Here is a 16,945-nt window from a genome sequence, read left to right on the forward strand (position 1 = left end):
TGAACTTGTGGATGCTGTTTCAATCCATGGTGTTGGTGGTGTAATGGTGCAGAGAGTTTTCGGTTGCACATTGAGTTCTAGTGGAACCCAGTGGGCTCCAATGGGATTCATAATTGTTGGAGGCTTTGTCAACCGGAGTCAGCTACATAAAAATGATTATGTAGCTCTGACAATTGCTGTTAAATATTGGAGAAGTTTCAGTTAATATGGAGAGTGGGTGCGAGAGTACATGTGAACAGACGAAGTTTTTATGACTCCAGCAAATAGAGAAGTTTTTTCTTTTTTATTGACTTAAATTGGCATATTAATTTATTTTTTAGAGTTGCTTTATATTCATAGTAACAATACTTTAGTTTAAATTGAATTTAGATAGAGATTTTGTAGGTTATTACTTAGTATCGGTAAGGGTATCAAATCCATACGTGGACAGGTTTTGCAGCTCCCGCGAACGAAAGTTTTTAATTATATTTAGCCGCTTTATTGACTTAATTGTTAGATTAAATTATTTTCTATAAGTAGCTTATAGACATAGTCAAGCTCCATGGTTTATTTTGAATTTAGATAGTGCGATTTGGAAAGTAAATAATACCTCGTGTCCGTAGAATAACCATTCGTAACTTGCCGCCATTGTTAAAAGATACGTGTGCTAGCGTAAGGTTTAATGGAAAACTAGATAGCGAGTACAGTAGTATCAATTAATCAGTAACATTTATTAATCTTATTAAATTTCATTGTCAATTGAATTGTACTTTTTTAACTAAATAAATACAGCGACCTAGTTATTACAAACGTAACATCATAAATTAATACATATAAGTTGACAGGGGATAAGAAAGTCATATAATGTAACTAACCTAAAAAAATGTGAATTTTAAAGCGCTGTGAATATTTTCCGCCATAAAAAAACATGGGCATGGTAAAAATTATCTTTCCCAGTCAAAACAGCGCTCAGTGGGTGGGGGGAGAGGAATGACAAAATCGCGAGCGTGGATGTTTCTCGCTAATCCTTGTTCAGTATGTGTTATGCACTTGTCATGGAAGGTTTCGTCGTTTGCTTTTAATTTATATGCTTATAAATTGAATAAATTTATCAATTTGTAAATTGGTATGCTTACAAAAGTGATAAATCTACCTTTTGCAGTGTAAAACAGACTTTTTCGAGTGTGTTAACGGAAGAAAGTGACTTTATTGTGGACAAGTTCTTTCTTGCCCGTACAAAAATATGGCTACGAATAACAAGGGAAATGTGAAAAGATCAAAGAAGGTGATGACAATAGCGAATAAAATTGAGTTATTAGACAAAATTTCTAATGGTGAAAATGTCTCCTCAGTGGCAAAACATTATAAAATCAATGAGTCAACGGTACGATCAATCAAAAAATCGGAAGAAAAAATCTGCCGTAGTGTCCGTGAAAATGCGCTAATTGCTTCAAAAATTTGCTCTGTAACTCGTGATGTTAAATTAGAAAAAATGGAAAAAGCTTTAAATCTGTGGATAGAAGACCGAACTCAAAATAAAATTCCATTAAGTTCACTCATCATTCGTGAAAAAGCAAAACTCCTTTATCAACACTTTAGTGAAACTGGTGATAGCACTGGTGGGATACGTTTTTTAGCTATCAAAGGCGCTGATTTGAAAGATTTATTTGAAATTTCTAATAAATATTACATTTAATATTAAATTGTTTCTTATTTTCATTTTGATGCCTTATGCTTGCATTTCACTATGCACTGTCATATTATGAAGGTACATATAATACACATATAGACAAAATTTTAGACTACTTTTTCTTAAATATTACATACTTTGGAACGGAACCCCTTTATTACTATGGGAGCCATAATTCAGTATTTGCGTTTTCGGTATTCGCTACATTTCCCAGGAACGTAACCCCCGAGAATAGCGGGGATTTACTGTACATCATATATAGTATTATAACTGTATTGGGATATAGGTTTAGGGTTATATTTTGTATTGGAATTTTATTGAACTTGAATAGATATCATGACTCAGACCAGAGCAGCAAAGCAAAAGGCTCAAACTAGTAGAAATGCTGTGGCTCAGGGGAGAACTGAGGAGGGTGGTTGTCCTCTGAATCACAGTCTATTCAAATGCACTGCTTGTTTGATGTTTGTGGAGCAATCAGGAATGGGACATGATATTGCCAAGGGGAATGTCTTTGTGTGTGTGCAATGTAAGGAGTGCGAGGAAATCAGGTGCCAACTCAGCATTGTTATGGGCTTATATGAGAGCTTGAAGGACAGGGTGGATGCCTTTGAAGGATTTAAATTAAGGGGCATTCAAGCTCTCAGCTGACCACATCAATGCCAGAGCTTGAACTTGGATATCATGCAACACAGCGGCAACCCCCAAAGGCAGAATGCGCTGGTCCCAAAGGAACTAGTTGTTGTGGGTGACTCTATTGTCAGGGAAACGGGGAACATATTGTGCAAAAAAGATAGATGGAACAGGACCAGGATATGTCTGATAGGGGCAAAGGTTAAGGACGTTGTAGGGCAGATATCATCCGTTAAGGGCACAAAGGGTGATATTGTTGTACACGTTGGCACTAATGATATTAAGAGTAGGAGACCAGCAGAATTACTTAACAAGTACAAAACAATTCTAAAAAAAAGCCGTTAGTTAGGGTTAAATTTGAAAGTGTCTGCAATTCTGCCCAGACACGATAGAAGGGAGTATATGATGAGAGCCTTATCAATTAATTTGGCCTTGGAGAGATTGTGCAAGACTCAAGGGATAGAATTTTTCTCAACCTGATCTGTGCTTGTTAACAGGAGAGACTGCTTCTACAGGGATGGGATACACTTAAATAGAAAGGGTGCAAGAATATTTGCTGATGCTATCGAGGCAGAGTTAGGTGGATCGGAAAACTGATAGCTTGGAGGGTACACAGACTAATAGATTAACAGTAGCCGTTGGCAGAAGTAAAAGTGATTCTAGCACTACTTCTATTGAAATGCAATTGAGCAGTAGCCTGAAAAGCAAGGCCATGGGAATTTCCAGGACTGCTGGGAGTCATAGTGGAACAAGTAAATACATGGGCTGTGTTAAGGTAACTAAGAGTAGAAACAGGTGCATGTATACTTGCATGTACACCAACGCTAGGAGTATAGTTAATAAATTGCCGACCGGGCTAGCCGAGTGGGTAAAGTACCTGCCCGGCAACCCAAAGGTCGCGGGTTCGATTCCCGCCTCGGGCTTGGATTAAAGTACTGCAAAAACCTTGGGAGGTGCAATATGGCCACAGAAGCCGATGCGCCAACAACTACCAAATCAAAAAAAAAAAAAAAAAAAAAGTTAATAAATTCAATGAGACTGAAGTGCTAGTCAAGACATCAAAGGCAGATATTGTTGGGATATCAGAGACATGGTATCACACAGACATACGCAGTGCAGAACTGGAATTTGGGGAGTACAATGTGTACAGAAAGGATAGACAGGACAGGAAGGGAGGAAGGATTATGCTATTAGTTAAGAAACACATAAAATCTAAGGAAGTGCATCCAATTGATGTTGGTGGACAATGCAATGTTGAGTCTGTTTGGTGTGACATAAGCGCTGGGAAAGGGAAAATGAGAGTAGGTGTATGTTAGAGGCCTAATGAATCTGATGAGTATAATGAGCAATTGTGTAGAGTAATAGTGGGCCAGTAAATTAGAGTGTCTTATAATGGGGGATTTTAATTTCTCAGATATTGACTGGAATTTGTGGATTGGTCACTCACACACTAGCAAGGCTTTTGTGGATTTATTGGATGATTGTTTTCAACAGCAGCATGTTTGGGAGGCAACTAGAGGGAGTAATACTCTTGATCTGATTATCAATAGTATTTCTTCATGCATCAAGAATCTGCAGATAAAGGAACCACTAGGTGGCAATGATCACAGTGTGCTGAAGTGGGATTTACTCAAAGAGGTAACTACCATCAGGGGTAAAGGGAAGGGTTTTTGCTTTCGTCAAGGTGACTATGGTGGTCTGAGACAGTTTTTTAAATTCTATACGATGGAACAAACTAATGATGTTTCCAACAGCAAATTCAAAATGGGAAGCATTCAAAGAATTAATCTTGGAAGCTACTAGGCTTTTCATACCAACAAAGAAATATTGTTCAAGGTTTAGGCCTAAATGGATGTCAGATAAACTAATTAGACATGTGACAGAGAAGAAAAATGCATGGGATACATATAAATTAACATGTGACACAGACGCCTATGATAGATATAAGCGGTCAGTAACCAAGTTACAAAGGAGGTTAGGCAGGCAAAGGCAGATTATGAGAAATCTTTGGCGAAGGATGCAAAGAAAAACAGCAAAGAGTTCTTTACTTATGTAAGCTCTAGAAGGAAGGGGATGAATCAGATTGGTCCACTTGATATCGATGATTCAACTGTTGATGTTTCTGCTCAGGTAGCTAACAAACTAAATGCATTTTTTTTGCATCAACATTTACACATGACGAGTTATTCAGAGAGGGCGAATTCAACTCTGGCAGTAAGCTAGATAATCTTGTAATGACTGAGAGTAAAGTGGAGGAGAAATTGTTGAAGATAAATACAAGAAAGGCACCTGGGGTGGATGGAATCTATCCAGTTATATTAAAGGAAGTGGCAAAGGAAGTAAGCAAACCCTTAGCCATAATTATGAGAGCTTCCCTGGACTCAGGGGAGGTACCCGTGGACTGGAGATGTTCAAATGTGACCCCAATCCACAAAGGAGGATCAAAGGGAGACACAGGTAATTACAGACCTATTAGTTTAACTTCTATTCCAGGGAAATTAATGAAGGCACTGGTTAAAGAAGCATTGCAGGATCATCTAGACAAGACTTCAGTTATAGCTCGGACACAGCATGGGTTTGTTAAGGAGAAGTCTTGTCTGACTAATTTGATTGGATACTATGATGTAGTCATGAAGGAACCGGATACAAAGAATAACTTTGATATCATATATTTGGATCTTAGAAAAGCCTTTGATACTGTTACACATGGAAGACTGCTGCACAAATTGGAGAGTGTGGCATTGGAGGCAAAATGCTGCTATGGATAAAGGGATGGTTGAGTGGGAGAAGACAGAGAGTGGTAATCAATGGACACTGCTCTTCGTGGACTAATGTTATTAGAGGAGTCCCTCAGGGTTTAGTGTTCAGTCCATTGCTATTTTCTGTATTTATAAATGATATTGATGATGGTATATCAGGCTTAATGTCCAAGTTTGCAGACGATACGAAGGTTGGCAGGGTTGTTAATGACACTAATGACAGTACACTGCTGCAACAGGATCTAGAAAAGTTGAGCAGATGGGCTGAGAGGTGGCAAATGAAATTTAACATTGACATATGTAAAGTACTACATATGGGAAGCAGTAATCTCAGAGTAACGTATCAACTCTGTGGTACCACACTGACAGTGGTAGAGAATGAAAAGGACCTGGTGTTAATTGTGCAGGCAGATATGAAGTTTTCTGAGCAGTGCAGACGGTCTGCAAGAGTAGCTCATGGTGTCTTGTCAATGATATATAGGAATTTTTATAGCAAGGGTAAGGAGGTGATTATCCCCTTGTATATGGCAATGGTCAGGCCACACCTTGAGTACTGTATCAAGTCTGGAGGCCTCATTTTAAGAAGGATGTAGAGCTGTTGAAACAAGTACAGAGAAGGGCAACAAGATTAGTGAATGGTACAAAGGGTTGCTCTTAAACACCTGTACGATATTCAGAGAGTTCCTTGACCAATAATATTAACTGGACATACTAACCATCCCACACACCTAATATATCCATCATGGGAGGGGAAAAAAAACCATAAGGAGAAGAAAGAGATAATAAAATTGAAAAATGTGCAAAATGTACCTGTTATCCTGAGTTGAAGGTATTCATTATGGAGCCACAGTTTATAGTAGAGCTCTGTAATGTTTTACAAATACAGTGGAAGCCATTTTCCAAGAGCATTTTTAATTATAGGCCAGGGCATTTTTCACTTTGATACTGCTTGTAAAATTCTGTTCCCATAAATGTTTTTCCAAGTTCAGAAATGCTCAAGAACTACAGGGAGTAGGGTGTAGTCTGTAGGGGAGAAAGGGGTTCTAAAGGTGGTCCACAAAGAATCAATAGAACATCTTGTCCTACTTAGGCAACATGAGGCCTTGTGTTATCCTACAAAAGAAACTACTGTTTCTCCTTTAATTCAGGCCTTTGTTTTGCAAATGAACCTACCCAAATGTACTTTCAACATGACAGCAATATCTTATGAAATATCTTCTTTAAGAAGAAGCTCAATTTTTTAAACAAATTTTTAGGATCATGGAATCTGTCACTAATTATGTGTTTTATAACTAAATGTTTATATGGTGACTAAACAATATTTATTTTGGAGAAGTCTATATATCAAAACAAATTTTAAATATGAAACTGAAATAAGGAAGAAAAAAAAAAAAAATCCCAAAAAAGTGAACATACCTGTAATTTGACCATTTGGCTGTTTTGGTGGCTGCCAATGCAAATTGATTGTTATAGGGTCATCCTCTGAAGCAAATACTGTCAAATCTCTTGGTGGCGATGAAGGTGCTTTATATTAAAATAAATGTCTAAAATCAATTATTTCATTGTACATAATAGATTTTACATATACACTGGTGTTCACAGAAAGTGTTCACCCCTTAAAATTGTAATTATTGTCTGAATAATGTAAGTATATGGCAATATTTCTTACATATTGCATCAGATAAGATTGACACGCATAGGTGATGATGCAATATTGCATCAGCTGTTACTTTCAGCTACATAAGGATGCTCTGCAAGAGTTGCAGTCATTCCTTGCATGTGTCAGAATGGCCAGTTACGTGCAGTTAATGCCACGAAGAAAGAGTGCTATTGTTGCTTTACATGAGGAAGGATGTTCTTCCTGTCATATTGCTTATAGAGTGTCTTGTAACCAGTCAACACTGAGTAGATTTCTTTCCAAACTCAAGAATACTGGTTCTGCTTATAGGAAAAAAAGGAACTGGATGCAAACGACTCTCTATGCCAAAACAGGGCTGCGTTTTGAAATGCTTATGCCTTAAAAACCATAAAGCTTATTCGTCTGAGATGAAAAGACAATGGGAATAACATACAGGAGTGGTAGCAAGTGCAGTAACAGTCAGAAGATGCCTCTTCAAAAATGGACTTGTAGCCCTTCGTCCTAAAAAGAAGCCCCTCCTCACACAAAAAATGAAAAAGGCCCAATTAATTTGGTGTAAGGAGCATGTCAAATGGACCCTCGAGCAGTGGAAGTCAGTTATTTTCTTGGATGAGAAGAAATTCAACCTGCATGGCTCTGATGGGAGACAAACGATTCGCTGTACACAAGGTGAACAATATCATCCAGACTGTATGGTGTCTACAGTGAAATTCCCTACCAGCCAAATAACATTGGGGTGCATTTCGTATCACCTGCAGTTTATAAAAGGTTCCATAAATGCCAATGGATACCTGGCTATATTGGAAGGCAAATTGCAGCCAACCATTAGAGACCATTTCAACCTGCCAAGTAACTGCATCTTTCAGGACGACTCTGCTCCTTGTCATCAGGTGAAAAGTGTAAGTAGGCACTTCTGTAGTTACTTTAGCTTCATTTCTGCATTAGAGGTTTGGCAGTAATGTGTTTATATTTGTTATAGGTGAAAAAATGGTTGGAAGAATGGTCCATTACAACTGTTAGCTGGCCAGAGAACTGTTGGCATCGCCTGAAATCTGCAGTTGCCAGAAAGAAACTAAGACCCTTCGTGAACTTCAGGAAGCCATAATTCATGTTTGGAACCACAAACTATCAGTTGATTATCTTCAGAAATTGATCTTCTCAATGCCTTGATGGTGTGCTGTTGTCATCAGGGCCAGAGGCGGTTCAACTAAATATTAGTTTTCACCTGGTGAACTTTTCATTTTGTTTTCCATTTAAAGCAAATTGAGGGCTTCTGATAACATTTCAGCCATAGTTGTCATTTTTACCAAAACTGTTGTATAAAGATTGCAAATGCTCATTTTGGAATATTTTGACAGCACCTGTCAAATATTACTTATCTTTGCCTTAACTATTAATAAATATCTTTTGTTTATATTCCTATTTGTGATGCTAGTCATTAATGTAATATACCATCGCGAAAAACAGTTGGAAATGTGAAATTCCTGGGTGATGTGCTTTCTTTGAACACCAGTGTATATCTATACATATATATTGAATAGAATAATGTGAAAGTGGAAACAGGAAGGCAGAAAAATGGAAAAAAGATTACAGAAAAATTTGCAAAGGCAGCAAAATGCTACCTGTGCAGAGCAGGGGCAATAAAGTGAGAGAAAAAAAATGAGGGAGATAGAGGGTAACAAAAAATATTTAAAACGAAAGGAAAATAATTACAAAATTGAAAACTAAGGATGTTATCACACAACTTACAAAACAACAGGTGTAAGCAGACAGGTTTGTAAGCAAAATAGCAACATGTATCTGCTATTGTGCTTGCAATCCTGGCCATTGACACTTGATGTTTTGTAAGTTGTCTGGCAACATCCTTATTTTGTCAAGTTTGTAATTATTTATCTCTTATTTTACATATTTTTTGTTACTTTCTATCACTTTCTATCCTCTCTCATTTTTTCTCTTACTTTATATATATATTAGATAGTATGAATCAGAGCTGAAATACTCAATATGTTCTACGTTGATAATAATATTAGTAAATTAATAAGAGGGGTTTACCTCAATATAGTACGTGGAACACTTCCGTATGATACCCTCCAGAAATTAAAACGGAAAAAACGAAAAAATCGACAACTTACCGGTACATTAAAGTAAAATATAAATAATTAAAGTAAAATATAAATAATTAAATAATCAATTTAACACAATTCAAAATCAATTCAAAACAATTAAAATTCAAATTAACGCAATTAAAAGAATCTAATGAAAATATTCAAAACGATTTTCCTTCCTGAAGCTGACAATGCTTTTCGACCGACTGTCGTGATCACAGGAATGAAAATTACCGAATCCCGCTAAACCTGCAACTTAAATAGTGATTATGTGTCTTCGCGCATGCGCGTAAAGGTCCACGCATCGGAGATCAAATATGGCCGCCGAACATTAACAGAATTCTCGTGTAATTTAATTTCAACGGTTTCTGCAATTAATAGTCGCGTATAATTACGTTGAACGTTAAGTATTTTGGCCTCGTTAAATAAAAAAGTATGTTTTTCGTTAATGGCATGAAAGGCTAATTCTGACGCTGCTGAACAAGAAGCACGAACTGAGGCTTCGTGTTGATTTACACGGATATTAAGAGAAAACCGCGTCGAACCCTGATAAGACGAGTCGCAATCACCGCAAGAAATGTTGTATACTAGATCATTAATTTGTGTTGCGAACGCCGAAAGAACCGAGCGATTGTTCAGTATAGTGTGTAACTTCCGTATAGGCCTAGCTATAATTTTAAATTCGGTATCTTTAAAGAATCTGTTAAGCTGTTTGTGCCACTGTTCAACATATGGGACAGAAATAAAGTATTTTTTGATATTACTATTGTTGATTGGTGCAGTGTTTTGTATCTTATCCTTAGCTTGTACCCTAATTCGATTTATTGTGTTAATGGGATAACCCCTGTTCAAGAATCTGCTAGTTAATATTTGTATTTCTGAGTCTAAAGCAGAATCCGTCGTTGAATATTTATAGGCATTTAGAAATTGATTAAAGATAATCGATCTTTTGTAGGTGAACGGGTGGTAGCTATTATAATGTAGAAGCATACCGGTGTTTGTGGGTTTTCGATAGATGCTAAATTGTATTTTGTTCGAGTCCCGGGTAAGCATGAAATTTAGAAAGTTTAATGACTTAGTATCCGTATCTTCCCTTTCCAATGTAAATTTGAGTCTAGAATGAATATTATTGAACGAATGTAAAATGTCTTGGATTGTACTACTATCGGTAATAACTAGAACATCGTCTAAATACCTCCCATAGTATGTGATACGGGGACGAAAAGGTGTCAAATGTATCTGCTCAATTGTTGAGAGATAGATCTCTGACATTAAGCCACTCAGGCTCAAACCCATTGGTAATCCAAAAATTTGTTTGTACACCTTGTCTCGAAAGGTGATGTAGTTAGCCTCAACTAATAGTTTAATTAAGTGAAAAATCTCCTTTATAGGCAGCTTCGTATAATTAATCGGTGTCGAGTTTTTATTTAACATATCCCAAATAATATCTAATGTGTATTCAACGTTTACATTCGTATATAATGAGGTAACATCTAATGAGAATAAATTGTCATTGTCGCTGAGTCTACAGTCTTTAAGATTATTAAATAATGTATCGTAATTCTTAATCCCAAATTGTATAACCTGTCTAAAAGGTTTTATAATGTTATATACATGTGTGGCTAAGGCTGAAAATGCCGAGTTCCTGTAGGAAACAATAGGTCGAATCGGAAATCCAGGCTTGTGTAATTTTACCTGACCAAAAAGTGCAGGAATATTGTATGTTCTGGACTTCAATTCCTTCAACTGAACCATAGTAATGTAGTCGTTTTTACGATATGTGGTTAACGTTTTATTGTATTGATTTACCAAATTGGTAAACAGAGTCGGGTCCACTTCACAATAAGTGGAGGTATCAGATACAACTGAATCTAACTTATTAATATAATCATGTTTATCTAGTATTACCACTGTATCTCCTTTATCTGCCCTCTGTATAATAATGTCCTTATTTTCTCGAAGTTCTCGTAAAGCTGAACTGTCATGTGTATTCAATTTAGAAAGTCGCGTTTCTTTTATGTTATTCACTACTTGGTTAACTTGTTGAATAAATACATCTTTTTGTGGAACACTACGAAGTCCAAATTCAATATCAATTACGCATTGTTTTTTTGGCAGCTTTCGAGGTGGTAAATTATAATTTAATCCTTTGGATAAAAGTGAAATCTGGTCCTGCGATAGTGTACACGAGGAAAGATTTGTAACCTGTTGATATGTCGGTTCGTTGGATACTGGGTGAGGGGGTGTTCGTGAACTAGCCGACATATTCTGTGGTAGTGCGTTATGTGTCTGTGGGGGGGATGTCACCCAACTCGTGTGAACTTGGTCGCAAGCTCGCGACAATGTGTTAGAATTCGCATGAACGTGTCTTGAACTATTCGATAATGTTTGCAACTTATTAACGTGTCTGTTTTTTATTTCTGAGGCTTGTGCTTCCCGTCGCGAATCTATGGAGGTCTTCAATACAGACCAATCGTTCGGATGTAGATAATTTTTTAATTTATCGCGAAGCTTCCTAACCTGGGAAAGGTATTTTTGTTTATCCGAATATCGAGATTTTAAGGCAAGCTTAACAATATTACGTGATGTCGCCAGTGATAGTTGTTTTATGCCTGAAATTTTTTGATTTAAATTCACCCTGGCAAATTTCGGAACGATGTTGTTTTGAAGGCAATATTTTAGGAAAGAAATATGGTAACTTTGGGCCGAGTACCTTAGTGTAGATTTAATGTAATTTTGTACCAAGCCATTCAAAAAATCTCCCATAATTGTGTGTATCGATTGTATACTACTGGAGACTATTGTGGAACACTTCCGTATACTATTGTATACGGAAGTGTTCCACATACTATATTGAGGTAAACCCCTCTTATTAATTTACTAATTTTATATATATATATATATATATATATATATATATTTCCAAGTATGAAAAAGCAAATAGTAAAATTTATATTATAATAAATATTAAATAGTCACATAACCAATTAATGCCATCTAAGACGATTAAACATTACATCGGTCTGTATAAATATGAATATAAGCTAAGTTAATAGTGGTAAGAGTTTTTAAAGTTAAAAAATGATATACTAGCTTATCAGGTAACCCAAAAACCATAGCGGGTACCCAACGTGACCTGGAAAAAATATAAATATATGCCATGACATGTATGTGCCATATGCCATAAATATTTATGGCATATATTTATATTTTTTCCAGGTCACGTTGGGTACCCGCTATGGTTTTTGGGTTACCTGATAAGCTAGTATATCATTTTTTAACTTTAAAAACTCTTACCACTATTAACTTAGCTCATATTCATATATATATATATATATATATATATATATATATATATATATATACACACTGGTTTCAAAGAAAGTGCATCACCTAGGAATTTCACATTTCTAACCCTTTTTCACAGTGGTATCTTACATTACATTAATAGCATCACAAATAGAAATACAGTCAGTCCTCATATAGCACGATAGTTGTGTTCCTAGAAACCCTCATGCAATGAAAAATCATGCAATATAAACAACAGACCCTATGGGAAAAATAGGGTTAGGTGCTGACCACCCAAGATTGAACACACATTTGTAACCAAAACATTACCAAACACAAATAAATAATCGTAATAAAATATTGCTAATGCTTTTGCTTCTATAATAAGTAAACTTGTTCTTTGTTTGATTTTCTATCCAAACAGATGACAGTCATTCCACCTCTTCCAATTCTTTGTCTTGATCTAATGGATTTTTAGTATTAGCAAAGGCACATGATGCAAGGTAGCAAGCTTATATAACATCAGTCAAAAAAAAAAAAAAAAAAAAAACACACACATTTTGAGTTGTTCCTGCTATGAGGGTTGTTTTCATTTTCTCTGCATTATTTCGATTTCTCGGTGTTGCCTCATGAACATGTGATATTGCACATGCAATATCACATGTTTGTTCATTTCGCTCAAAGTGTTTCACAATTTCTATTTTTTTCTCTATCAACAGAGGTGGACTGGCCATAAGGCCTTACCAGAGAAACCCTAGTGGGCCGGAGACCAGAAGACTATGGAGGTGTGATTTTGGCCATAAACGCTAGTATGATGCCGCTACAAACTTTCACGGGTAAGAATTTTTGACCCAGTCTGCCTTTGTCTATCGATATTGCTTTTCTTTTTCTCTCTGAATCTGTAGTGTCTTCATCAGGATGCTTCCTCTTCATACCTTTTAAGAATTTTACTCATTTTTAGGGAATAAAGCACAATTACAAAATGAGGAGGCACGCTTGATACACATAAACAAAGCTGCGCAAGTGTAGCAACTGAATAAACAACACCGTAAACACAATAAAAACAATTTCCAGTTGCGTTTCTGCTAATGGAATCTGTTATAATCTGGTAGTAAACTTGATCTAATTGCATTTGCGATAATACGATAGCTGGAATTGTGTGGGTTTTTACGTTCTTATGGTGAAATGTGTTTCCCCTTCACTGATATGAAAAACAAATACATTTTCAGAATCTCTCTTCATTTCTATCGTGTTCCGTTCAGTTGGGATGATTCCATGTTCGGCTGCCATTTCTTGTAAACACAGAGGCAAATTGTGCATAAGCAAATTCGGTTTGTGTTATATATGATATCGTTCCCCTATTTTTAAATTGTGTATGATCAAATTTGTGTAGTGTAAACACGTGTTATACGAGGACTGACTGTATAACAAAAATATTTATTAATAGGCAAAACTAAGTAATATGACATACAGGAAAAAAATATGTGGAGGTCCTAAAGTCGAGACCCACTATAGCAGGTCTCGACTACTCAAGTTGTCTGTCCAACTAGCTAAGTAATATTTGACAGGGGTTCTCAAAATATTACAAAATGAGCATCTGCAACCGTTATACAACAGTTTTGGTAAACACAACAATTATGGCTGAAATGTTATCAGAAGCACTCAATTTGCTTCAGTTTATCATTTTAAATGGAAAACAAAAAGAAAAGTTCACCAGGTGCAAACTAATATTTAGTTGAACCGCCTCTGGCCCCGATGACAGCAGCACACCATCGAGGCACTGACAAGATCAATTTCTGAAGATAATCAACTGATAGTTCATGGTTCCAAACATGAATTATGGCTTCCTGAAGTTCACAAAGGGCCTTTGGTTTCTTTCTGGCAACTGCAGATTCTACACGATGCCAGCTATATAGGATTCAGGTCTGGGCTGTTTCCTGGCCAGCTAACAGTTGTAATGGACCGTTCTTCCAACTATTTTTTCATCTGTAACAAATGTAAACACATTACTGCCGAACCTCTAATGCAGAAACACTACAGAAGTGCCTACTTACACTTTTTGTCTAATGACAAGGAGCAGAGTCATCTTGAAAGATGTAGTTACTTGGCAGGTTGAAATGGTCTCTAATGATTAGCAGTAATTTGCCTTCCAATATAGCCAGGTATCCATTGGTATTTACCTTTTATAAACTGCAGGTGATACGAAATTCAACCCCATATCATTTGGCTGGTAGGAATTTCACTGTAGACACCATACAGTCTGGATGGCATTCTTCATCACGTGTACAGCGAATCATTTGTCTCCCATCAGAGCCATGCAGGTTGAATTTCTTCTTGTCCGAGAAAATAACTGACTTCCACTGCTCTGGGATCCATTTGACATGCTCCTTACACCAAATTAATCGGGCTTTTTCAGCTCAGATGAAGAAGCTTTACGGTTTTTAAGGCATAAGCGCTTCAAAACGCAGCCCAGTTTCGGCGTAGAGAATCGTTTGCATCCAGTTCCTTTTTTTCCTATCAGCAGAACCAGTATTCTTGAGTTTGGAAAGAAATCTACTCACCGTTGACTGATTACAAGCCACCCTATAAGCAATATGACGGGAAGAACATCCTTCCTCGTGTAAAGCAACAATAGCACTCTTTCTTTGTGGTATCAACTGCACATAACTTGCCATCCTGACACAAGCAAGGAATGACAGCAACCCTTGCAGAGAATGCTTATATAGCTGAAAGTAACAGCTGATGCAATCTTACGTCATCACCTATGCGTGTCAATCTTATCTGATGCAATCTGTAAGAAATATTGCCATATACAGGCATACCTCGGTTAACGTTACCTCTGATAACGAAGTTTCGATATAACGAAGTCCGCAATTTCAAGCCCCATTTAACATAAAAAAAATATTCCAGTTTAATCACCTGAAATCTAAACAAACTGAAGAAATTACGGAAACCTTTGGGGCTTCTCGTGGTTGGTTCAAGAAATTTAAAAAACGGGCCAGGGTTCATAGTGTAAAATTAACAGAAGCTGCAAATAAGTTTCCAGAAAAACTAAAGGAAATAATTGAACGTGAAAATTTTCCACCAAATTTGGTGTTCAGTGTTGACGAAAGCGGTTTGTTCTGGAAACGGCTACCAACAAAAAGCTTCATTTCTATTGAAGAAAAATCAGCTGCTGGGTTCAAAGCAGCCACAAGACCGTTTAACGTTACTCTTTGGATCAAATGCCTCTGGCGATTATAAATTAAAATTGTTATTAGTTTACCATTCAGAAAATCCGAGGGCGTTAAAAGGTAACATAAAAATGAATTTACCTGTAATATGGAAAGCAAATAGAAAAGCGTGGGTTACCAAGGAGTTATTTACTGATTGGTTTGTTAACCACTTTTGTCCTGAAGTAAAACGGTATTGTCAAAAAAACAACTTTGAAGAAAAAGCTCTTTTGTTGTTAGACAATGCTCCGGGACATCCTACTGACCTTAACACGTTGGACACATGCAGTCCTGTCAAAGTTGTGTTTCTTCCAGCAAACACAACTTCCCTGATTCAACCATTGGATCAGGGAATAATAGCATCATTTAAAGCTTATTATCTGCGTAAAACATTAAGCAATTTAACTGAACTAGAGGATAAAGAGGAAATGACAGTTAACTTTTTGGAAAAACTACACCATTAAAAACGCAATTGAAAACATTGATAGTTCTTGGAAAGAAGTCACTAAGAAATGCTTAAATGGAGTTTGGCGCAAAATATGGCCAGAAGTTGTACTAGAAGAAGAAAATAACATCCAAGAAATTAGAAATGAAGTTATCCAGATGGCTCAATCAATAGGTTTCGAAAATGTCGATGAAGAGGACGTTAGAAATTTATTGAATGCAGAAGATGATGGTTTTTCAGTGGAAGATTTAGAAAACCTTGTTAGCAACGAAGACAAAGATAATGAAGACGAAGTTAAAGAAGTTCCTGCCGAAAAAGTGTTAACCAAAGATTTAAAAATGTGCTTAAAATGACCTTGAAAATGTTTTAAATTTTTTTAGTGAAAATGATCCTGATTTAGGAAGAAGTTTTATTGTTAAGCGATCAGTGTTAAATGCAATAACTCCTATAGGCAATTGTTAAATGAAACAGAAAAAAAGCATAAGCAATCAACTTTAGACTCATATTTTAAAATGTGATTTCGCTTTGTATGTAAGTTGACTGTTTATTTAATAAAACTTTTCTTTGTTCGAAAAAAAAAAAAAGCTTTTCATTTTCTTTACGTAGGAACGTATCCCTATTCCGGCCATAGTATTTTTACCTCTGAAAACGAAGTTTCGCTTAACGAAGTAATTTCGTGGAACGCATCCTATTCGTTATTCGAGGTATGCCTGTACTTACGTATTCGGACGACAATTACAATTTTAATAGGTGATGCACTTTCATTTAACCCTAGTGTGTATATATATATATAGCTCAATAAGTCTGTAAGTTAGACTTCATGAAAAATACAAGTGCAATGATAAATCATGGAAATTTTTATTAAAGGTCTGGTGAGTATGGGCTTGGCACACCCAGAGTTCCGAGCTGGATATCATCATTCTTCTCTCTCTTGGTGATTCTTTTCTACTTCTGATTCTCTCTCTCTCTCTCTCTCTCTCTCTCTCTCTCTCTCTCTCTCTCTCTCAGGGTAACTCGGGAATCTTTTTTGTCTGGTGCAGCATAAGCCTCAGGCTTCCTTGCACCATATGGCTAATAATAATAATAATAATATATGTTAGAAAATTATTTGTATGACTCAGGTGTTGATATCTTAGCAATATCATAAAGAATTTACAGCACACACAGAAACTAAAAAAAAAATATATATATATATATA

The 16,945-nt window shown here is 36.3% G+C and overlaps 1 protein-coding gene across 3 annotated transcripts in view; it reads right to left on the minus strand.

The window, feature by feature from the left end:
* Positions 1 to 16,945, minus strand: part of fra (neogenin protein frazzled) — a 442,642-nt gene that overhangs the window by 95,176 nt on the left and 330,521 nt on the right. For all 3 annotated transcript variants that reach the window (XM_090381703.1, XM_090381704.1, XM_090381702.1), the window contains exon 17: positions 6,475 to 6,582. In XM_090381703.1, coding sequence (XP_090237829.1) covers positions 6,475 to 6,582 — 108 coding nt within the window. The remainder of the gene's footprint in view (positions 1 to 6,474; positions 6,583 to 16,945) is intronic.

Source organism: Mastigoproctus giganteus, chromosome 9 (assembly GCF_048544385.1).
Source record: "Mastigoproctus giganteus isolate SK-2022 chromosome 9, ASM4854438v1, whole genome shotgun sequence".
NCBI classification, from domain to species: Eukaryota; Metazoa; Arthropoda; class Arachnida; order Uropygi; family Thelyphonidae; genus Mastigoproctus; species Mastigoproctus giganteus.